Consider the following 24,530-nt stretch of genomic DNA (forward strand, 5'->3'; position numbering starts at 1 on the left):
CTGCTACCCATCACAGGGCATTGGTGACACCCGAAAAAAATCTGCTCTGTCTCTTAAATTAGAAATATTGTCATTTATGAAATTGTTATATTTTACTAATAATTATGGTAAATTGTGTGACCATTTCAGTTTACTATATTTAATGCACTATTTATGTTTTAAAGATTAGAAATCTCAGTACAACACAAGATCAAGAAATAAAGTGGCCATTTTGAAATTGTTTATTTAAAAATGACTAACATAACAGGAAAGTGATACAATAAACAAGAATTTTAAAAAAATCACTGAAGTATATCAAAAAAGGAAAAGCTGTGTAAAAAAACTAGGCTTGGACGTGAATCAGTATGTTATAACAAACAGACCCCTCATCTTCTAGTAGTCAACACTTCTTGCAAGTCCAATGCAATCCTTTGAATGACGCTCAATTTATCATTCATAAGAGAGATTGTGTCTAAAATCTGTCTTCCTTCCGCTCGCATATTACGTACTTCATTAGTCAACACTCTTGCATCCCTTTGCATTGCATTAAGTGTACTCATAACCCCAGTGAAGTCAGCTCTGCTCTGCTCCATACTCAAACGAACCATCTTTGCAATTGGTAGAAAACAAGCTGCCAATTTAGTTTGAATGAGACGTAAAAAGTCGCTACCATTGGCGTGTTGTCGAACAGCACGCTGGCGTTGGGTGGACTTTGAGGACTCATAAGCCTCACAAGCAGCCGTTTCACCATCGATCCACAGCTCGGCACATCTCGCGTCATAGTCTGGGACAGCTGTGAAATGGAAGATTCATTTGTATTAGCAGCATGCTACAATTTAAATACACAATCACCACGGATGATTACTACATACATTCTTTCCTGCTATCTTCTTCCGATGTTCTCAAACGGCGTTTCACAGGAACATCAGAGGAGTCTTCTGATTCCCTCGGACGCTTTTCCCCACATCTCAAGGTGGATACTTTGCATTCATCAGACTTGTGCTCAAGACTCCGGGGCTCTGCTAGGCCTCGGTCACATTGCTCTGACCCACTGTTACTGGCACTCAAAGATCCTGATGCCTCCGTTATGACGTTATCTGGAGCTGATGTTTTATCAGGTGCGTATGACGATTGGACACCTGATGGCGTAACAAGCTGACCTTGAGCTGTATGCTCTTCGCCATTTGTTAGTAGATGAGCCTCGTCAACTGAAAACAGAAAAAGCCTCGTTTAGCTTACTCATTCAAAAACTGTATACGATTTTCACATTCTGGGTTTCATAGCACAGTCATAGCTTAATTTATTTTAATTAAAACCATACTGTATAAGTGATTGTGAAACATCTTGAAGTTTTGAATGTTGCAATTACCCCTCTTTGATTAATAATGGAAAAAAATCACTTTAAAATTGCACAAGAACCAAACCAAAAAACAATGAGAGATCTTATTTGAAATTTCTTTTTAAGGTGACCTTGTTACATTGTAATTATTAGGGGTGCGCCGATCCGATATTCAGTATCGGTATCGCTTCGATACTGTCATTTTCTGCTGGATCGGGGATTCGGTCAGACAAGTCCGATCCAAATCTGATATAGTGCATATACTATTTTGTGTTATTATTAAGCCCTGCAAAAGCCACATAAACATTATGAAGCACAATAAAAGTTTTTGTGCACTATATTTTATTTATATTATATTGTTCTGAAGCCATTTAAGAGTTTATTATGAGGTACATTCAGCATTCAAACTGTGCGTCACGTTTGGTTATGACAGACAAAATGGTCAAACACTCTCCAACATGATTAATTGTTCCTAATGTTATACTTGATCTGAAAAAAAGATAAATGTTTGCATAAAAGGAACTTATTTTGCTGGAGTTTCTACTCTTTCTAAACCGTGTCAATTTTGTGCCGCTCTGTATTTGGAGCCTTTAGTATCAAAATACTTTTGCGCAATTAAAGATTATTAATAGCCTTTCTTGTTCATCTTATCTATCATATGGTGCTGCCTCATTACTCTGCTATACATTTAAAAGAAATGTCTCTTAATTTATACTGTAGCCAACATTTGAAGTCGACCGAAAATCAAAGTTGTCCTAAGACAAGAACAGGTGTTGTTTTGGTTTTAGGATAACTTTGATGAAAGGTTTTGATCCAATTGAAATGTTGACTACTATAGTATATATATTTACAAATAAATATATTACTTGTTTTCCCACAACTGAGCATCCCACCAAAACAATAAATTACTATGATTAAAATTGTTTTAATTTTCGACACTGATTGAAGTTCTACATTTAAGTCTACTACTGTCTTGTGACCCATCTTAAATAGAAAATACATATTTAATGCATCTCTTCATGTTACCACAAAATAGACTTTGTGTTGTATAAAATAAATGAGCCTCACACAGTTATATTTAATGAACTGTTCTTGTCTGAATCGTGATCTTTATTAAAAATGCAACCTGAACCTGTGATGTCTTGTAACTTTCTGATGTTTTAACTTCAGCCAGTCAGAAAAAATATATTTGATGTATAAAATTTTAGATACTAAACTGAATGATTTTGCACAAAGATGTATTCTTCTATTCACTCTAGTACAACAACATAAATAATAAGTTGTTTTGAATAAATTAAACCCTTTAATAAGAAATAAAATGGCTAACATCATTTGACTTTTTTCACTGATCTTTGTTTTGTCCCCAAATTCCAGGAATGGGGCATAAAATCTCCAGAGGTGAAGGATCATAGGGTTCAAAGAGCCAGACTCCCCCATCTCGTTTTCTAGCACAGCATGAAATCTCCTGTGTCCCGTGTGTCATAAAACAGTGCTGTGTGTGTGTCTTTTAACAGCACCCCCGTTCGACTATTGCTCATCTGTGTTTGAGAGCCACATGGTTTTAAGCCTGAAGACACATACAGTTTTTACTCGCTTTGGCACTATTTTCATAATAAAAATCAACTTTTTTTTTAAATTAGTAACCTGATTAGTACAAAAACCCAACTGCTAGTCATTCTTAAAACCCCAGATCTCAAGCTTTCATTTCAGTTTACATATATCCTTTCCATTTCACATTTGAACAGATCAGTCGAAGGGGGGCTGGTCAGTCAGAAATTGCTTTGGGCCCCTATAAATCAAATGTCATTATTACACTTCAAAGGGCATCGATTTCATCAAAAAATTAAACATTTCAAAGTATAAACACATTGCTGCTGAGTGTTTTACACGCTTGCGGATTCAGAGCAGTTTTGCAATCAATTAATACAGCACATCTATGCATTATGGCATTGTTTGCCTTATGGTGTTTACACTGTTATGTAATGTAGATGTAAGAGTGCATATTTTATTCCCCTTGTCTGTTTGAATGACCAGCCAGAAAGAGTAGAGCACTGACAATTCAAAATAAGCAGTAAAAAAAAAAACGCGCATACAGTGAGAGGTAAGCCTAATTTCCAAACGCCGCGAGAAAAAGTGTGAATAACTTACCAGGAGTTGTGTTTTCTTCACCGTTTCGAGCCTCGTCAACTGCGAACAGAAAAACCCCCGTTTAGCACGAAAATAACGGACTTTTATAATTTATTTTTATTCAGACCGAGGCAGGAGATGTAGACTACTCTTACAACGTCTAACGTGTATAAAGAAATAATACTTACCTTTAAGTTTGTCAGCCATTTTAGCTCTGGTGATGTACAGGTAGCGGTGTTTCGGCGAGTCGGTCTTCAGCTGATGGGAACAAAGGGTCGCGTTCCCGAAACAAACGTTTATGATCCGCTAACAGTCTGGGCGGTACACGGTGACGAGAGAAGTGGGGCGTGTTCCCATAAAACACAAAGTTTCAATAAAGTTAATTGTTTGAAATTAATCAACCTACGTTTTTCTTCAGTTTCTAGCGCCAGATGAAAACACGCGTTGCCATTTTAACATGACATGTAGCCAATCACAAAAATAATGTTCAAATGCTTTCGCCGTCTTTAAACTGTAGCTGATGTGCACGTGTTTAGAAACATTTTCCACTAACTTTAAACGCTTAGGGTTTTTGGTTCTCAATGCCTCGTTTGAAAGTGAAACTTTTCTTTTTACCAAATGCAGTTTTCTCTTCTCTTTAAAAAAAAAGAAAAGAAAAATCCTTTGTCTGCATGATTTATCTGTATATAATGATTTTCCCACATCTTCTTTTACATTGTAAAAATTAGCACATCGTTAATGAACAATTTACTACATGAAAAAAGTTTGTTGTATTTACTGCGTTTATGTCAGTAGTGTTTCAGTTTCAAAGACAGAAAAAATGTAACCGGAAATACAAATCCGATTTTAATATATATATATTTTTTTCTTCAAATTAACAGAACCAAACAAGAAGAGTAATAACAATCTAGATAGAAAATGAATCAGTGAATTATTTTGAAAATGCAGTATGAATTTTATATAGTAGATTAGAATTAGTTCATGCATTGAGTATTAATCCACATCAATACCAAAAGAAGTGCAAGAACACTAAAGCAGACTATTTACATTTCCCATCCACACACTAAAAAACTAGAAAATGAGTAAAAGGTTCATCTGATAGGGCCATGAGGACACTACAGTAACTATCTGTATATCAGAGTTTTACACAGTGATCATGCAGAGTTCAAGCTAGGCTTTTTACTCTTACATTTTAGGGTTAAACGAGAACCTCTTTCCAAATGACAAGCATTAAATCCCGCTTAACCCTTAATCCAACAATTACTTTTATAAAGAGCTGGAGTGTGTGTGGCCCCAAGCATAACAGTAGGTACAGTATAGTCAATTTAAACAGTGCTACAGATGTTGACTGGGGGTCAAGCGCAGTGTGAGAAGCCCATGTGGTGTCCTATATGAAACGGTGTGCGTGTGGTCAGACTAAAGCGAGTAAAGTTTGAGCTGTTCCTCCACTTCTCCCTCGGTCATCTCTCCAAACGTGTCCTGATTCTCTCGGAGCAGTCTGAAGATGGCAGCCAGCTGCTCCTGCTGTACCCTACAACACAAACAGCATGAAGCATGAAGAAAAATCACACAAAGGCTTCGGTTCAGTTCAAAAACTACTGAAAGGGATAGTTCAGCCAAAAATGAAAATTCTGTCATTTACTCACACTCAATTTGTTCCAAACCTGTGACTTTTTTTTTTCTTTCTTTTTTTACATAAGACAATGTTGGGAACCAAACAGTTGGTGCTAGTCATTAATTTCTGTATTAAAAATACTATAGCTACCACCCAAAGTCAGCAAATGGTTACCAACAATATTCAAAATATCTTCTTTTGTGTTTAACGGATCGATGAAGATGTGTAAATGACAAAGGTTTCATTCATGCCCATTTAATTGAAGGAAATTAAATAGAAAATTAGATTTCTGTTTCTTTGTGTTAAGTATGGTGTATCAGAAGAAATAATGCCACAACGGTCATTCATCAAATTCAGCTCTTTATTGATTTTACAAAAGCCATTAGAGTGAATCTCACAAAACCCTATCAAAGTCGCATTTCACTGCAAAATCTAAATTATATACTCTTTACAAAATTGCAGAAAAAAAATGGTAAACGTGGTAGCGTTTGTTGTATAACCAGTAATTAAATGCATCACCATATTTATGACGTATTTATTTTACTTTTTTTTTTTAATGCAAACAAATCCATCCTCTTCTGATTCTGGTATGAAATGTCTCTCTTTGTATTTGATTAGATTCACCTAATTTTTTTTACTTAACATCCAAAAACAACAACAAAAATCCACATGCTTTTACATTTCATCTGCAGTGCAAGTCCACAAGAGGGTGCAATTATATTTCAGAAGAGCAGGGTGGGCAGAATGTGAGACTGAATGCTGATTGGCTGACTCAAGGACACATGATGCTCAAAGGCAGAAGAGTATTTTGTGTCACTTAGAAATCCCAATTTCTGAATCCCATATTCAGATCTAAGAAAGACGTTCCCTCACTTTATTTTGCAAAAGAGTTTCCGAATTGTACACCGAATGAACTGTATGTAAACTATAACAGTGTTCTAATAGGCTTTTCATAGTCTAAGGGCCACAGTTGTATATAGCTGTAAAAAAGGGATGATCTTATGTTCTTTGGCATTCTGCTTTAAGAAGGTATTCACAGGCCGAAAACAAAGAGGAAAACAAGAATAAAAGCGTAAAGAAGTCACTCCTCAAAGGTCCTCAATGTTCATTATAGGGAGCATTTTCCCCCCATGCTCTGACTTCTGCTTTACTCAGCATCTCTGAAAAATAAAAACAACATTATTCAGTATTATAAAGCCATGGCCTCAAATGATTCATCTGAAAGTATCCAGGAACACACACAGTCCCTCTACACACAAACACAGATGCATGAATTCACACTAGCAAAACCCCCGAGAAACATTAACTATTAATCATAATAATCCACCAGTAACCTGACTTGTGAAGTGAAAAGCTGTGTGTTTGCAAGAAGCAAATCCATCCAGAAGGCATTTTATCTTTAAACTGACGCTTCTGGCCAAAATATCTCTCCATATTCTGTAATAACACTGAACTGTCTTTGCTTGTAAGTGGTGCTTGTAAATACGCATGATTTGTGCATATTTCTCTCTTCATTCAGATGAGATGACTTTTTCACTGGAGGATTACTTGTGGACTATTGTGATGTTTTTATCAGGGGTTTGAACTCTCATTCTGATGGCACCCATTTACTGCAGAAGATCCCCTGGTGAACAAATAAAGTAATGCTACATTTCTCCAAATCTGTTCTGATGAACAAACTCATCTACTTCTTAGACCGGTTAGGAGCAAGTAAAGCAAGCATTTTTTTTTTTATTATTTACTGCAAGATGAATATATTGATTAGTGGAACAGATGAAAGGAGCTTGTCACTCACCGTTAGCAGCTCTGGTGTTTTGGTGTTACTTGTTAAGGCTTGGAAGAGTGTGTTAGTCATGCAACACTTAAACTGAAGTCATGGAAAAATTCAGGAAAGATGCTTGTAGGCATGTTAGTAAAGTGCTCTACCAAACACATTTGTTTTCATGCAATCATTTAGTTATTATGGCTCGGTGCTCCGACAATTTCACATGATTTGATGCATGTGCTACTGTGACTCATAAAAAATGCTCATGGTGACATCATGAGGATTTCATTTTCTTTGATCTTTTGGGATAAGGGAGCTGGATGTACAATAGAAAACTGAATGGACTGCATGTGTATCAACACATGACTGGCCACATTTACACATCAAGGATGCCTACTTTATTTCAAAGGATCAGAGAGAGGGGGGAAAATAGTCATGAAATACTATCATATGACCTAACTAACAGTATATGTGGCCCTTATTGTATAAAAATAATATAATACACTTTATAGAAATAAAAGGTACTTTATTGGCATCTATGTTTTTAACAAAGAAACGTTAATATCCATAGACCGCTGAGAGGGTCTTTAATAGTGGGAAAAAGAATCTTAAAAAATAATAAAAGATTCACTGAAAGATTCTTTGTGAAAAAAAAAAAAAAAAAAAAAAACCTTGTAAGGAATCACTGCTTTTGGAAACATTTTTATTCTTTAAATATCTTTCGCAATGTGCCAAAACATTTGCAGTAGTCCATATAGGGGGCCAAAAGTTTATATAATTATCTGTAGATTAAAAAAAAACAAAAAACAATAGGAGACTGGGGAGTGTCCCCCTTTAGATAGCCAAGCAAACGTGTGTGTATTGTGATATGCCTTTGTCTCTTAAAATGGTTTATGTCTATTCTTTTACTTTTTCTAACACTGATAATTACTACATACTTTTTCCTCGCATATGAGAGAGAGAAAACCAGACATGTGGGAGTTTCAAAACATGCATTAAAAGGTTCAAAAACATTCCTTCATTTCTGGCTTGTCACTGTACAAACATATTTCTCTCCCGGAGGTCAGAGGTCGTCAGGAATTACACGCATGCTGATATCTGGATATTATTGAAATCAGAGGTCACATCTGGATATTACCGAGGTCAGAGGTCACATCTGGATATTACTGAGGTCAGAGGTCACATCTGGATATTATTGAGGTCAGAGGTCACATCTGGATATTACTGAGGTCAGAGGTCACATCTAGATATTATTGAGGTCAGAGGTCACATCTAGATGATATTATGATGGCAAAAGGTCAGTCATTAGTCATATTTTTAAATTGGCTACTCGTTGTGCAAAATATTTTGGGTTCGGGGCTCTAAATTTAACTGTGCTGCTCGGGTCATGTAGGGTCAGGTCAGGTCGGACGATCTCAGGTAAGGGCCGTGCAGACCTCCAATACACATACAGGAAGTCCTAAACCAGTAAACAAAACTTGAAGTATCCTCCCAATGATATTTAATGGTATAATTAAACTTTTTGTTTGATGGATGTTTGTAGTTTTGACAGTGTCGTGCTCAAAGGATCTTTGCTGTAGTTCAAACAGTAGAGCGCAGCGCTAGCAACACTGAGATTGTGGGTTCATTTCCAAAGGAAAGCATCACGTCATAACATGTATACTTTGAAGGCAGTGCAAGTCTATTTAGATAGAAGTTTCTGCCAAACGCATAACTGTAAGTGAACTTGTATTATATTCTACATATCAGGGATTAAATGGGTATAAAAAGTCAAATTATCAATTGTGTTTTATGCAAAAAAATGTGTACTGTGAAGAGCATCTAATTCAACAGATATTCTCAATAATCAAAAGGGATCAATTCTTAAAATATTAATCGTCTCACCCTGATATGTACAATTCATTGCATGCTATTTTTTGACCGTATCATTTAAAAAAAAAATTAATTGAATGGATGTAAATGCAAAGTAAAGCAAAAAGTATTTGGCCGCCAAATCACATCCAAAAAATGTCTGAAAGCCACTGCATCTTGATTAAAAACAAAACATAAGGTCAAATACCATGGGAGCATTTTTTGTCTTCACTGCATTCTTTTTACATCTCTTCACTGACAATCAACATAAGCTAACAATTTAGAACCATAAACTGTCACAATACTAATAAACAGACACTTGCACTAGCAATTGAAAAGTGACACTCAGACATTTTTTATTGGCTTAGATGTCCAAATACATGATTATTAATGCACCCCTTTAATAAAGATAAAGTATATAAAAGCTAAACATTATTTTTATATTACTTTGCTTAATATTCAAAGCAGCATCATGTGTTCTCCATCGAAATTCTTCTGACTTCCAAATGTAATTACACATCAGAATGGCTATAATAATAATATTCTATATAATAAACCTGTAATGCACATAACACACACACACTCCTTTAATGTGTGTTCAGTGACCTGTATTTGGAAGCTTTTCCCTAGTTTTCTTCTGTAATGTGTCGCAATAATGAATCCCTTGAGCTCTGGGGCCTTTTAGACAGATGCAGAACACATGTGGCCACTCAGCATTGTGTACACATCCCATAATAGAGAGATCAAGAGTTTAAGTTGAGACTACTGGACTGTCCACTGGTCCATGAGATTTAACCCATAATGTGCAGAAGACACAGTGATCTAAAACACTATGAAGCGGCTGGATCACAGTGTTAAAGGGGTAGATCACCCAAAAATGATCATTCTGTCATTATTGACTCACTCTCACGTCACATTTTACTCTTTTATACATGGAACACAAAAACAGATGTTTGGTAGAATGTACAAGCTTCTCTTTTCCACAGAAAAGTGTATCGCTCAAAAATGACAAAAAAAACAAACAAAACAAAAAAACACTATAAATAGGCATGCATAAATAAAATAAAAAAACTAGCACTTTACAAAACATTGACTATAAATTGTGCATTTTTGAATACACAAATGAAACTGACTTTACAAATAAAAAATTGATTTACAAATAAATAAGTTACATTACAAAATAATTTAACTTAACGGTTTACAAATAAACAAGTTTAAAAATAAGTACGTATTGACTATAAATAAAACAAATAGGGACTAAATAAATATTGACTTTATAAAAAATTGTGATAAACACATAAATACACACATAAAGACTTAAATGAATAAATTAATCAATTGTGGCAAACAAATAAACATACATTTTGTAAATATAAATAAATTGTGACTTTACAAATCAATAATTACAGTTCAGATGGGTTTGAAACAGCAGGGTGAGCACATGACAGAACTGTATTTCTGGGTGAACTGTTACTGTAAATCAAGAATTGTCACTGAATAAGGAAAGTGAGTGGAAGGGAAGATATTCACGCTACACCCTGAGTGTCAGCACATGGTGATGATGGGGGAGGCCGAGGGGTGAGACTGTGGGGGGTGTCGGGGTCAAACTGAAGTAAATGATACCTTACCAGTGGTCTGACACAGGCATACTGCCTGTAGTTGTTTAAAGAGCTGTAAAGTCATTTGTGAACTCTATCCTGCAAAGATAAAGGGCAGGAGCAGAGGACATCATGTACAGACCATTCCTGTAGGGCTCGGACTATTGAGTCAGCTTGGTAATCTATAGCTACACACAGTGACTTCTGCAAATGGGAACTTTAGAAATCAACTCAAATCATTGACTGAATTTACATGCACAGTTGTGAGAAAGCAGACCGCGTGTACTCCGTTTTTGTCAAGGATCCACCTACGATGCCTTCAGTTCTGCTTTCGTCATGTATCTGACCATTATTGTCACGCAAATGCCTTTTTTAACATCAAGAATGGAGCAAAACCTGTACTCTCCAAAATGGTGCCAGGGTGAAGCAGAAGAGAGGAATTGTTGAAATTGTATTATTTTTGTTTCTTCGCACACAAAAAGTTCTTCCGGTTAATCCATTGATGTCACATGGACCGTTTTACCAATGCTCTTACTATCTTTATGGAAGTTGATCGTGTCAGTTGCGTTGCTGTCTATGGAGGTTCACAGAGCTCTCGGATTTCATCAAACATATGTTAATTTGTGATCTGAAGATTTGGAACGACATGAGGGCAAGTAATGAATGACAGTTTTCATTTTTGGTTGAACTCTCCCTTTAATCGTCAATGTTGAAAACAGTAGAATGGATTATTATTTTTGTGAAAACTATGATACTTTTTGTCAGGATTCTTTGATAAATGAAACGTTCTAAATTTATTTGAATTAGAAATCTTTTGTATCAATTTAAGTGACAAATTTGGTTGATTTAATGCATTAATGCTGAATAAAAATTTTTTTTTTTATAAATTAATATACCCCCAAAATTAAACATTTTATTGCAAAATAAACAATGAAATCATGCTTCACATGATTTTCAAAACAAAATCTTTAGTAAAAACATTTTTTAACAAAAAAAATACCAGTCTTCTCGAGCTCTTACTTTCTTTAGAGTATTAGTATTCTGTCTGCTTAATATCTGCCAACACTTTATTTTGATGTTCATCAGACACTCTACTAACTATAAAGTACATGATCAACTATTCTACTCTTACGCTTATTCTAGTCTATAAATACTCTTAATGACATGTAGTTACAAAGTAACAATGTTTCAACGACAACAGAATTTTCCCTTTGCATTTGAAAAGTTTTGTGTCCAGATAACGTTATCAAAACCTTTCCCGTTCACACGGATTGGTGTAAAACGACTAAAAACACTATTATCTTGCCAGACCAGTAATTGTGATGTAGTGTTTCTTACCAAAGTCACGTGTGCGCACATATGCTTTCCTATAGACTGAATATGTAATATGCATGGCGTCACAGCTTTCATAAATTTGCGTGATATGAAAACAGATGTTTTCAAAAACCTTTTTTTTTTGTTGAAAACTGTCGTGTTAATGCCCCCATAGTCAGTTGAATGCATAAAGTGGGCTATCCAAATAAAGTGTAACCTATCCCCCGCTGCTCAATCTAAACATCTTATCTAGAAAACAAACCACACCCACCCCCAGCAAAGAGTGCCTGAACCTCCAGTCAAACCTTGAGCCCCCGCGAGCGCCCCTGACAGTCTGCTACAGATACGAGCGCTGTTGTGATCATCTCACCCTCCTTATCCAAACACCCACAGTGAGTGCTGGAGAGGGTGGAGGTGGGCTGTGCATTACACCGCTACAAATGGCCCACAATTATGAGGAGGATTACCAAGAATTTTCCTCTGACAACCGATATACTGGACATTCCCCAAACTACAGCATACAACACCAGGATTTTTTATATAACTAATCGATTCCCCATCAAAAACCTGAGCACTGTAGAGTCACTAAAGAGCATCATTCTGTATACTTCAGAGGGGAGGCTTCCAATGCATCACATACACACTCCACATGCTGTTCAATTCAAGCATTTCTAGATCTATATGAAATAGAAAACCGTGAAATGTGGATTTCACTGCTGTGTGTATTTCGGAGAGGCTACTGCTTCAGTGGATGGATTGAAGAAGACTGAAATACTGACCTCTGCTCCTCTTCCATCTCCTCCTTGGTCATCCTCCTGTTAATGGACACTACTGCGGGGGTCTCGAGCTCATCTGTCAGTAAAGCAGCTGCTACATCTGAAAGACATGAGATCAGATATAACATTTACCTGATGAAAAGTGATTAAGTGGACTTTTACACAAAGTTTTTTTATTTTTTGTTAAAAATAAACCTTTAATAGCAGCACAACATTGAAAATCTAAATTAATTCTTGAGCAGCAAATCATAAGAATGATTTCTGTCCCCTGTCACTTTAAATGTAGGTCAAATACTTCTGTCTCCCGTCTACAGAGGACCTCACTTGATCTGGATATAAAAAGCAGGTGTTCGATCAGTATGAAGGTGTCTGTATTGTACTGACGGATCAAACAACAACTCAGGAAGGGCAGAAAACCTTCCGTGACACTGCGCCCTGTTCCTAACCCAGATTATCATCCTCCCAGGTCTAATCCACTTGCAGGCCTGTCAAGTCATTGGCACCGACAGCTAGGAAGTCTTTCTATTAAATCAAGGATAAAGGCTGTTCTGCACTTGCTGTTGGTGGCTGAAACCTATTTAATATCTGTGGCACCTGCTGCTGAAACCAGCTCTGTTGCTGTTATAATTCATTAACTGACATGTCACTGGTGTTCTGTAAACGAGGGTTATATCGGAGCACACCAACTGATATCTGGATGTAAACACAGCAGGATCTGTAACCTAGAGGCCAGTGTAGCTCTGGGAGAAAGAGGAAGTGTGTGACCGGGACCCACTTACACACTGGCATCGGTTTACAGCCGCAGAGCACAAAGCTCCGGTGTGCTTGAGTGGGTCGTCCTGTGAGTGTTTATCTCCACCAGCACTCACAGCCCTGCTCTCAAAACACTCGCTCATGTGGAGCACAATAAAACATGCAGCTCCGAGAGCCACAGGCAGACATGAACCAGAAGAGAATTAAAGACTGAAGAAAGGAGCCAGAATGTGATTTTTATTTAGAAATAATGGCTCATAAAAATCATAATTTTCTATATTATATTCTATTATTTTCATTTTTATTATTTTATGTATTTTGTAAAATATTTTCCATTTATTTTGGTTTTGCCTACTAGCTAGTATAAAAAATAAAAATAAAAGTTTTTTTATACTTTATTTGATTTCACATTTTTATTTTCATGTTATTTAAAGTAGAGAAAATTTTATTGTTTTAGTGGTTTTAATTTAATTTCATATACTACTATAATAACTATAATAAATAAAATAAGTAAAAAATAAAATGTAAATAAATATTATTAGTCATTAAATGAACAAATAATTTGAAATATAGTCCTACACTGAATCAGTGAGATGTGTCAGCAACATTTGACCACACTTTATTTCAAGTCTCCTTGTTAAAGTGTAATTATACTTTTAAGTGGTGAGTAATAAAAATAAACTACACATACTTACTATAGCTTTTGGATTAGGGCTTGTTTACTATTTACTATTACTGGTTGACTAATTTACTACTATAGTAAGTATATTTAACGTGTAACAAGCACACAAATTAAAACAGTGTTACCTAGCATTCTTCACAGGATTACTTGTACTTGCTTTGGCAGGACTGTACTCAACAGTACTACACACTTTTAAACTCGCTGCGGAGTGCTGATGCTTCCATACCTTTATTCTCTAGGAGCTCTGCAAGAGATTGGGCAGCTGGTGAGGTCTCAGGGACGAGCACAGGCGCTGCTTCAGGGGCTGGTGCGGACGCTGGCTCTGCGATGGGTGCAGGCACTGGTTCAGGGGTTGGAACAGAATCTGGTTCTGGGGTGAGTTCAGATGTTGGTTCAGGGATGGGAACCTCGGGGACTGGTTTGGGGTCTGGGACAGACTCCTTCACTGGTTCAGGCACTGGTTCTTCTAGTGGTGCGGGTACTTGCTCAGGCTCAGGTTCTGGAGTTGCCTGTAGAGAAAATGAAGGTGGAGACAAAAGAAAAAAACAGTTATTTAAGCTCATTGAAAATGGAGCTGATAATGCTGTAAATATAAGGTGTGTTGAATTCAGGTTAATAGGGACATTGATGTGGCTCGGGAGGATAGGAGGGGGGGGGGCAATTATCTTGAATTTATTCATTACTTATTTGTATTGAGATTGTTTTTTTTTTTCCTGACAAGATAATGCTTGGATATCTTTATGTAGAAAAAATTTTATGATGTCGGACATCAGAAAGAATGAAACATGACAAAACCCAGTCACCAAAATTTCAGAACAAAACAAAGCCTAGAACAAAACCAGAAAAACACCAGAACAAAACCCAGATTCATTCAAGACCCAGAACAAACCCCAAAACAAATCCCAGGACAAATCAAAACCCAGAACAATCACATCAAAAGGCCCAGAATGAAAAACAAAAATCATAGAACAAAAATAAAAATCCAGAACAAACCAAGTCCCAATACAAATTACAAAACCCAGAATAATTCAAGACAAAAGCCAAAACCCTGAACAAAACTAAAAACAAACCCTAGGAAAAAAAGCAAAACAAAAACAAACCAATGCCCAGAACAGACCTCCAAGCAAAACTCAAAAGAAACCAAACTAAAAATCCCATTCATACATTGCATACAGAACCAGTAAATTCAAACATTAAACTCTGTAGCCAGCAGCACGTTCTGCAGAGCTTTATTCCCCATGTGGCTGGTGCAGAGTGCCTGCGTGACAGCTGTCATCTGCAGTCTGTCATCCTTCCTCTTCTGCCTAAACACACACCTGTCCATGACAAGAGGACAAAGCTTCTGCTTCTTCTGACTAACCCTCATCCAACCCCACTTCACTGCTTCTGCCAGTCATGAAAGCGCTCAACTCAACCGCTTACATGCACTTCCAGAAGCCTGCGAGAAACAGGTGCACAAGCCTTCCAGCCACCAAGTGTCTTCCTGACCATTCATGGTGGTTAGGGATTGGGAGCTAGTGGGGAAAAGAGAACAACGTCATAGATTTCAGATACAATCCACGTAAGTGCTGGAAATATCACTTAATTAATCCTTTTAGTAGCCAGCCCAAATCTGCAGCCTCACTGCCTTATACAACGGGGGAAATCAGCAGAATGGATTTGAATTTGAAACCAATACTAATTCCTCATACTATCATACTCCGTGACATAGCCTCAATTGTACTGCAGCACCACCTTACACCACACAAGAGCAAGGTGGAGACTGGATTGAATTGGAGTCTGTAGGGATTAAGGTTATCCAGGGAGGTTAAATGTAGGATTAACTGTAGATTTGTTCCATTATTAGATTAGGGGTCACATAATGGCAACAACAAGCTGGAGAAAGAGAATGACAGCAATACTAACAGAAAACCACTATTCTTCTATATTTGTGACAAGACCATTGCTATGCAGTTTCTTAGATGGCTTGGGTCCAGAGCATTTTATTATCCACGTGTCAAGACAGCTGCTACCAGAATAGCAACTCTACTCCTTCTCTGAAACCAAACTTTATCACTCCAAGAATGCTGGCCTCCGCTGACCACCAGCAGATGGTGCATTCCATCTCACACAAACACACAATTTGTGTGTGAGAGAGTCAGTGTGAAGTAACCCTTAAATCCCACTGACAAACAGCTGAAAGAGCTTCTGCTACTGGATTCCAGGGTTGAAACAAATGCAAAAAGGTCAAGAACTAAACTTCATCAGTTGTACATAAGACACATTTTTAGTGTTGCTTACAGTGAGACAATAGAAATATAATCCATCAAGGTCTGGCCATTACAGAATGAGAGTCTTTGAGGCACTGCAATGTACACTATATGGACAAAAGTATTGGGACGACTGATCCTTAAACCAACAGTGACTTTTCCAAAGGGCTATGTATTCAGACACTCTCGGGTAATAGTTATATTAGTACGGTTTTTCTTGCCGAGTGTTGGACTATTAAATGACTGCAGGCGGCTAGAATGTGCTGAATAATGCATCATAAGAATCATCAGTTGTTGGTATGAATCTGTAGAGTTCATGAGAGTTTTCTTCATTTCTAGTGGTGTTGTTTAATCGTGTGAGTGCTTCTAAACAGAAGATCGTGGTAGGATATACAACAAGGGGGTGGAGATGGGTGGGTTTAGGGTTCAAGAGGTGGAGAACGGTAGGTGTGGGTATATGTAAGGTGGGATGAGTTGGATCTGGATCCAACCTCGCCCCCTTTGTGTTCTGAAGTGAGGACCATCTTGTTTGAACCAGATGTACCACAGTGATCAATTCAATCCAAACCACATTAGTAACTACAGTACAGTGACTTTAATGAAAACTAGGGTTGCAAAAGGCAGAAAAAAACTCTGGAAATTTTCCACCCCTTTGTAACCCTCATGACAACACATTGGTCCCCCTAAATACACTGTTCCCCCTTTGCAGCAATACCATCTTACATTCTTCTGTGGCTTTCCACAAAATGTAGTGGTGTTTCGGTGGAAAAGTTTGATATAAAATTATAAATATACTTTATTACAAATGAAATTTATATAAGAAAAGCTCAGATAAACCATATATTGTCATGGTCCTGTGTTTATAAGTCACAATGAATCAATGAAAGCCATTCCATCTTCTGTTTCCGTAACAATGTGCATTACTTTTCTTCTGTGGGGCATATTTGGAGTTCCATTCTTCAGATGGGGGCTTACTACTGATCACAAAACTGTGCTTCATTGAAAGATATACATGACAATCGCAGCTTTTGCCTAACTGATCGCAATTTAATTTAGATTAATCATGCAGCCCTACTTTTAATCACTCTATCCTTTGCTTGGCATTACACTTGGTGATGTGAGGCTTGTAAGCAGCTGCTTGGCCACAGAAACCAATTCAATTACGCTCTTGCTGCACAGTTTTGCGCTTTTGAGTTTGTAACTTCAGCTATGGACTTTACATCATTGGTCTCAAACTCAATTCCTGGAGGGCCACAGCTCTGCACACAGTTTAGCTCCAAATCACACCTGCTTGGAAGTTTATAGTGATCCTAAAACCTTGATTGGTTGAATCAGGTGTTTTATTAGGGTTGGAGCAAAACTGTGCAGAGGAGTGGACTTCCAGAAATTGATAGAGTTTTTTTTTGTGGACTGAGTTGCTGCGGTTCTGAAACACTTCCACTTTCCAATACCACTTACAGTTGACACTATTGATGGACAATACTTTTCTCAATTTAGCATATATTGCAATAATTTTTCACTTTTGCTATTTGACTACATGAAATCAACATTTCAATGTTTTTTTAATCCAAAAAGAAGACCTAATGACACACAGCTCTCTGTCCCCAGACATAAACATGAAGGCGCTGAGGGAATTAGGGCAGCTTGAGACGGATTCCTGCTTGCCGTGATGGCTGCCAACAGTCCATTAGCCCCTGATGCTCTTAGAAAGCGTGGACAACCGGTGAGGATGTCCGGCGGCATACGATGCCATCTCAGGCTAAACTGTCATCTCAGATCCTCTCTCAGTGGATGATGGGGAATCTATATTTGATGCCGCTACATATGGAGGTCAGGGTGAGAATACATGTGACGCAAAATCATTTCACCTATCACCTTAGATCCTAAGACAGATCCTAAGAGGATTTACAGAGGATTAATGCTTTTTACTTTTCCCTGGAGTCACATATATATAATAAACTGTTAAATTAAACTTTTAAAAATATATTAAATGCATCATTCTGACAGACACGGCAACATAAATTGTGCTTTATTTGAGTTGATTTGCAGGATACTTTTCAAAACTTCAAGACCTTATTTACATGTTCATCACTTCCTTCTTTCCAGATCTCCAGCAAGAAAATAATAAAAGATGTTAGGCCTATTATAATAATTTTGAATGGTGTGACATCTTATTGCATGCAGTGGGCCAAAGCATCTCGACTGGAATAAGCTCTCATTGTTTCATTCATTTACAGAAAGCATTTACACTGAATTAAATTCACCACAAACCCTTCAGCTCTACTCTGAATTCTCACAAAAAGGCCATTGTGTCATAAGGCCAAAGCCGTCATACACGGTCAGTGTCTGCCTACTAGCATAACTATACTGCACTGCACCATTGTTTAGTTAAGAGACATCACCACTTGTGACTGAAAGGGCTTGTGTGACTGTAGATGGGTTTCTAAACCTTAATGACTACTCCCATTTGAGACGTTGTGACACCAAACCAACATCAAAGAACTAGCGGCGACAAAAGCCGACTGTGTTGTTGCCTCGCATTGCCTTGGGTTGAGTTCATATTGTATTTACACAGCTTTGTTCAGTGTGTGATAGTTTAAGTGCTTCAAAACTGAATCATTTAAAACATTTCATTTTTTATATCTACTATCACTTATCTATACTCTTTGGAATGCTTTTACAATCAGCATTTCTACTTGGATTTTTTTAACTGAGCTCATCATAATGCATCATGGGATTGTACTCCCTGCAAATTATATATGACGTTCATTATTTTATTGCTAATCTTCTGGAACCAGATGGAAGTATGAATATGATGCTTACAATGCGGTCTAAGGAAAGCAGCTCATTGATTTGGAACACATGTTGAACTGGAATTGACCACTTTAATTAGCTTTAAATTTAGCTTCCAATCAGTTAGAAGGTTATTTGGAAAATTGGCTGCATGTGTGAATAGAGACAAATACAACACTCAACACCTACTCTAGACTGTACACCTCAAACTAAACTTCCCATTTATCCAATGTTACAAAAAATAATTCCAGGCAACCTTAATTTCCTATATTTTTCCAGAATTCTTCAAACAAATGTTCACGTACACGCTTCATTGAGGATGTGAAACATTAACGTCCCAGTACAACCGGTCACTAGTTTCAGTTAAACTTACAACCTAGAGGAAATCAATCATGCCCATGTTTGCACAGATCACTGAAAAGGAAGTTAGCAGTAACAGGCCGAAATTCCAAACCAGCAAAGTCAGAGGAAAGCCTGACCAATCAGCAGGCAGACGGACGGATTCCACAGCAGACTGCTGTTAGGAGCCGGACTGGCGTGGAGACAGAAACAAAGTGTTGAGGAATGTTCTTGAGCGCTTGCCTGTTTCAGATGCTCATATTCAACGCTGATGTCTTCAGTTTTAAATTAACCCTGCAGTTCAGCCCCTCATTCACATGTTATGTTCGGAAAACTTTTTTTATTGTTTTGCTGGTGTTAAATTCTTGTTGGCGGCACCTCAGAGCAGATTGGTACAGCTTTCCTCTGAGGTTTGCCCTCTGAATACACATTGCCATGTAAGGAATATAAAACTCCAAACAAAAGAAACTTGAGGAGCTGAGAGTTGGGAGAAAGAGAGCGACCAGGAACTGGGAAGAAAGATAAACTGAAAATTGACGCAATTAACCAGCCCCTGAAGCTAGAGTGATTTAGGTCATACGCGTCACTTTGGATACTGTTCTGTTGTATTCAAAGTAATGGTCATTTTTGGACAAATTCCTTTTTAATTCCTTTAACTGGTCCAGAGACTAGAACACACTGCACACTCTGTGGCATTGGTTTACCATCCAAAAGCCGAACAAAGAAATCTGATTAGGAGGAAGAAATAGCATATAAACAATGTAAAGTCATGAAGGAACCGTAAAAGTTTCTAAACCTGAAGTCGATCCATAAAGCTCAACGCAAAGAATGGTGAAATTCAAGCCATTCTTTCTAGATATTATCTCATGTCTTGAGGGAGACAGAGGGAGGTTCTAAAAGTGCCAAAGGAGGAATCATGCAATGCCAACATGTCTAAATGTCACAGAGCCAAAAATCACGGGGGACCACGGGGGTTACGGGGTTTAAAGTCAACATGGAATGGCATTCTCAACCCATTTTACTTCCAAATTTGACAAATGTCTAAATTAAATGAGAAAAATTCAAAGAGAAACAAACTTTTGACTATCAACAAAGTCTGGTACAATTGTAATTAATTAATTACATTAATAATCATACTTTACAGTTAAATAGTCTGCTGGAGATGATCCATCTTCCAGCTCTCATCCAAAGTCACACATCTATTGGAGAACCGCCCCATGAGTAACAAACACAATCCAAGGTTTATTTCTTCCCTAGAAACCAATCAAACACATAAGTCTCAACCTTGCCCCTTGAGATCTTCCTTCTTGCAGAGTTCAGTTTCACCTCCAACCAAACACACATGAACCAGTTAATTTAAAGCCTTAGTCCCAATATGCAGTGATTTAAAGATTAGTGCATCCACTTGCCAGTGGTGCTCACCCACTTCAAAGTACTTATTTTATATCAAGTGTGTACTTTTAATGTGCAATAAAAATATGAAATTGGGTCTCCATCAAGCTCTTGCAAGCTCCGTCAAGCTCTCTCAAAATTTATGGGCTGGTGTATTTGATTAAAGTGCGGAAAAAAAAACTCAGCAGGAACCAAGAACCAGGCTATGTAAATATGCTTTATAGCCTCAATAAATGAGTAATATCTCATCAATATATTACAAGCTCCTGCATGGGAGACATTCACTGATAAATATGCCATGCAGTGAAATCATAATCGTTTGCTTCTAAACAAACAGCCCCTTGTCATCTTTGGCGTGTGGTTCTTGGCCAGGATGAGCTGCAATGCAGACCAGATTTCACGCGGTTAGTCTGAGGTCTGGCTATATGAGATTATACAAAACTCTGCCTTGGCTTGATCCATAATTTTATCACTCTCATGGTTTAGTCAGGCTAGTGGAACCATGTTACATAACACCGTGTAATGGATAGCAGAGGGTCTCCTGCAGTACTGAATGGACAGGATTGGAGCAGAAGGTGTGACACTAGTTCTAATCCTGCTCGTGTGTTGAACTTCACAGCTATCAAAAGGAATGGAGGACAGAATGGCTGGGGAGATGACTCTACATCATGAAACTTCCTTTGCCCAGTTATCTTGATCTATTGTTGGCTGTAGGTCATCATAACTTACAACTGCAGCAGCACTGGTGGTACAAATGAATCATAGTGGGCTGTCTATGAAAAGTGGCCAACAATTTAATAAAGAGCGCACATGATCACAGACAAAGACAAAACACCATCAAGCCACTCAAAGCCATCATTTACACACTGTGAAGCAAGTACATAATTTCAGGCATCTTACCTGGACAGGTGTTTCTTGCAGGGGGATGACCTCAGGTTCAACCACAGGCTGTTCCTCAAAAACACCAACTTCCTCGATTACAGGCGCGACTGCAGCAGGCTCTTCCTTTGACTCAACAGCTATCTCCTCCTTAGCCTTTACCTCTGCCTCTTTGAGCAAAGAGAATGGAGCTCAGAAAAAAGCAAGGATACACAGTGTGGTAAAACAAGAAAACCTAATTGTATATGTTAGACGAGGTTGGAAAAGGCTAGAGAACGAGTTACATACCTAGTTCCATAATATGAAATGAATAGATAATAATTATAGTTATAACTTTATTAGCAGTATTAAAATAAACTGTAAAGTGAAACTGATTGGTTACGGAAAGTAAATGGAACCAAAATCAAGAAAGAAGAATTTTCGGATACTAGAATATTCCAATATTAATCAGAATTTGATCATATTCCGATTATGTTATGTAGGTGTATGAACGAGCCAAAACCAGATAAAGTAAAATGTTACAGTTTTGAAAATTCTGTCACATGCCAGAATTCTGGGGCATTTAAATACCTCATTTACAATATCCATAAGCCAACATTAATTTAAACATACGCATGGCTAAACAAAAGGTAAGTGTGGGTGATATTAGAAATAGAAAAGTGGGGAAAGTCAAGCTACTGTTAAAATACATTAATGGAGCAAGGAGGACAAACTTTTTATTACTTGTATACAAAAATATTCCAGTATCTGTGGATTATGTAAAAGTTTGCTTTCCAAAATAAAGCCATAACCAGAATATGGACTTTAATCAGAAAGTGATCTTGTAATATTGGTTATTGTATTAATCTTAAAACGTATTGAAGATCATCAAGTAGTCAAGCAGAGAAAGAAATAAATGGCGTCACAATATTTTATCAGTTTTGTAAGACTGGAAGTCTGAAGCTCCTTTAAGCACCTCTGTTTTTGTAAATATCGGTTCCTCAGGAGTATTCGTTTAAGATCATGTGCTCACTAGTGTCACACACACACACCTGTGCTCAAGACTCCTTCAGCTCTCAACAGCAGCATGTTATACACTGTATAGTGGATATACGTTTGACTCCATATATAGAAAGACCCTGGAGTTTGTCTCGTCCAAAGCTCTGGGTTCTGCTGCAGTGAGCACATTCTAAGACGAGACCAAACGCGTTCTCGTATGAAAGGTCAAAAACCCTGCTGAACTCTGACTAGGAAGATGTTTGAAGCATTATGTACTCTACGCCTAGACCTCCTCAGGGTTTTGAAAAGATCATCAGTTGTGTAGGGGTTTTTCCAAACATGAATTAAAAATATACTAATAAATTATCTCCTTCACTGGAGCAAACATTTTTCTATTTGGGATGAATGTTAAAGTACCTATATTTTAAGTGATTGCTTTGTGTATCAGCCCTGTTTCTGAAGTATATTTTTTAAAATAAATGGCCACAGGACAATATTTTTCATTACAGTCATCATGAATGACAATTACAAACAAACTGAAAATATATACATACAATCTCATAACAATAATGAAATCTCTTGTATTGCTGGAAACCGTTTAGCAATCAGGAACCCTTGATAAACCTTGGCCACCGTTCAAGTGCTGCCACTTCATCCCCAATTTAGAGATGTGCGTACAAAAACTGAATTTTTCGATCTACTCTATTAGAAAATGCGATGCTTATGGCAAGAGACTTTTTTTCATTTTTCAGACGAGACGCACAGGAGACCCAGCTGGAAGAAAGAAAAAAAAACTACAAATACAATTACTAACCATCAACTTTTAACTATTAAAATCATTAAAATTGGTTCTCTGTAGTGTGTTTAGGATTCAGTGGTTTTAACAAGCCACCAGAAGGCGACCAAACCCACAGGGTACATTAAAATCAACACAAGTAACCCAACAAAACCATTAACATTTTATGGTATATATATATATATATATATATATATATATATATATATATATATATATATATATATATATATATATATATACACACACACACACAAAGAATTGAAAAAATATCATGGAACGACTCTCTTAATTAAACGTTACGCAATAGGAGTTCGTGCGTCGAAAAATGCGCAACAAAATGGAACAGAACGGATCTGGATAGGAAACACATTTTAAAAAGCTGGACTGGTTTGAAACTTGACATACCGTGTTTAAAAACGCTGCACTCACGACGCGACGCCAAATTAGACGCCAGTCAGTCCGACTCTAAACCGAATAAAAATAGTGTCGAGGAAACGCCAGGAATGGCCAGGACGCATCTTTACCTGCACAGGTGTTTGTTGCACGGGGATGACTTCAGCTTCCACGACAGAGACGGGTTCTTCCCTTTTCTTTTCAATAATCACATCCTGTTTCGGAGCTGGAGCTGGTTGCTCTACTATGGGCTGGTGATACTCAGTAACCCGCTCTGATTTCTCCTCCTGCTGTCTCTGTTTCTGCTCTTTCTTTTGCGCAGGTTTCTTCGCCAGGAACGCCGATGCAACTATAATGGCAATAATTGTAAAGAAAAGTGCGGTCAAGATAACGGGCGCGTCTATAGTCATGATTGCCTGCTGTTGACGGTGAGAGCTGACGCCTGTGCGACGCGGATTAGATTAGTCCCGTTAGAACGCTTCTGAGCGAGCGAGCGATCTCATAAAGCCCATGTGCCACAGACGCTCTCTCTCTCAAATGGCTCTGTCTTCAATCCTACTGAGCTGCCTACATAGACAGCAATTCTAGGATGCGCCTCTCAGTTCCAAAAGACGAACGCTTACAATAAATAAAATGTATTTTTAACCAGTCATACTTCAACGAGATGAATTTGTTTAATAAACAAGACAGTTAAATTATGAATAGCTCGAGTGCATGAATAACAGATCGAATAAAATAAGCGGGCATCAAACTTACGTTCCAAACGCTACTACTGAGGATTCTAAAAATGCTGCTTCTTGATCTGACTCGTAAATGCTAATTAGGCAGGATATTATTAGGTTTTGAGACACAACCAATGACTTTCAACGCAGCGTCACTGCATTAAGGACAGCCCACCTTAAAGGAGCA

General features: G+C 37.5%; 1 protein-coding gene across 3 annotated transcripts; it reads right to left on the bottom strand.

Annotated features, from left to right (window-relative positions):
• Positions 1–198: 198 nt before the first annotated feature.
• On the bottom strand, positions 199–24,352 carry si:ch73-366l1.5 (FILIA-N KH-like domain-containing protein). 3 transcript variants are annotated; one of them, XM_026207436.1, is made up of 8 exons: positions 23,753–24,352; positions 21,473–21,619; positions 14,026–14,308; positions 12,368–12,464; positions 3,634–4,976; positions 3,467–3,505; positions 852–1,187; positions 199–772 (listed from the first exon to the last, which is right to left on the bottom strand). In XM_026207436.1, the coding sequence occupies exons 1-5, from the start codon at positions 24,029–24,031 to the stop codon at positions 4,862–4,864; spliced, it is 921 nt and encodes a 306-aa protein (XP_026063221.1). In that variant the 5' UTR covers positions 24,032–24,352; the 3' UTR covers positions 199–772; positions 852–1,187; positions 3,467–3,505; positions 3,634–4,861. The 3 variants fall into 3 exon arrangements, with proteins under 3 accessions (XP_026063221.1, XP_026063222.1, XP_026063223.1); XM_026207437.1 differs by lacking the exons at positions 199–772; positions 852–1,187; positions 3,467–3,505; positions 3,634–4,976 and adding exons at positions 5,404–6,220; positions 10,305–10,373 and having other exon boundaries at positions 23,753–24,344; XM_026207438.1 differs by lacking the exons at positions 199–772; positions 852–1,187; positions 3,467–3,505; positions 3,634–4,976 and adding an exon at positions 5,404–6,220 and having other exon boundaries at positions 23,753–24,331.
• Between the last annotated feature and the right edge of the window lie 178 nt (positions 24,353–24,530).

Source organism: Carassius auratus, chromosome 28 (genome assembly GCF_003368295.1).
Source record: "Carassius auratus strain Wakin chromosome 28, ASM336829v1, whole genome shotgun sequence".
Classification (NCBI taxonomy): Eukaryota; Metazoa; Chordata; class Actinopteri; order Cypriniformes; family Cyprinidae; genus Carassius; species Carassius auratus.

Bases quoted from the DNA above. Each gene is read 5' to 3' on its own strand.
- si:ch73-366l1.5 (XM_026207436.1), bottom strand. From the start codon at position 24,031: ATGACTATAGACGCGCCCGTTATCTTGACCGCACTTTTCTTTACAATT. The intron at 21,620-23,752 runs GTAAAGATGCGT...TTGCTCAAAGAG, and splicing joins TGCAACAAACACCTGTGCAG to GCAGAGGTAAAGGCTAAGGA. The intron at 12,465-14,025 runs GTATGGAAGCAT...CATGTCTTTCAG, and splicing joins AGAGCTCCTAGAGAATAAAG to ATGTAGCAGCTGCTTTACTG.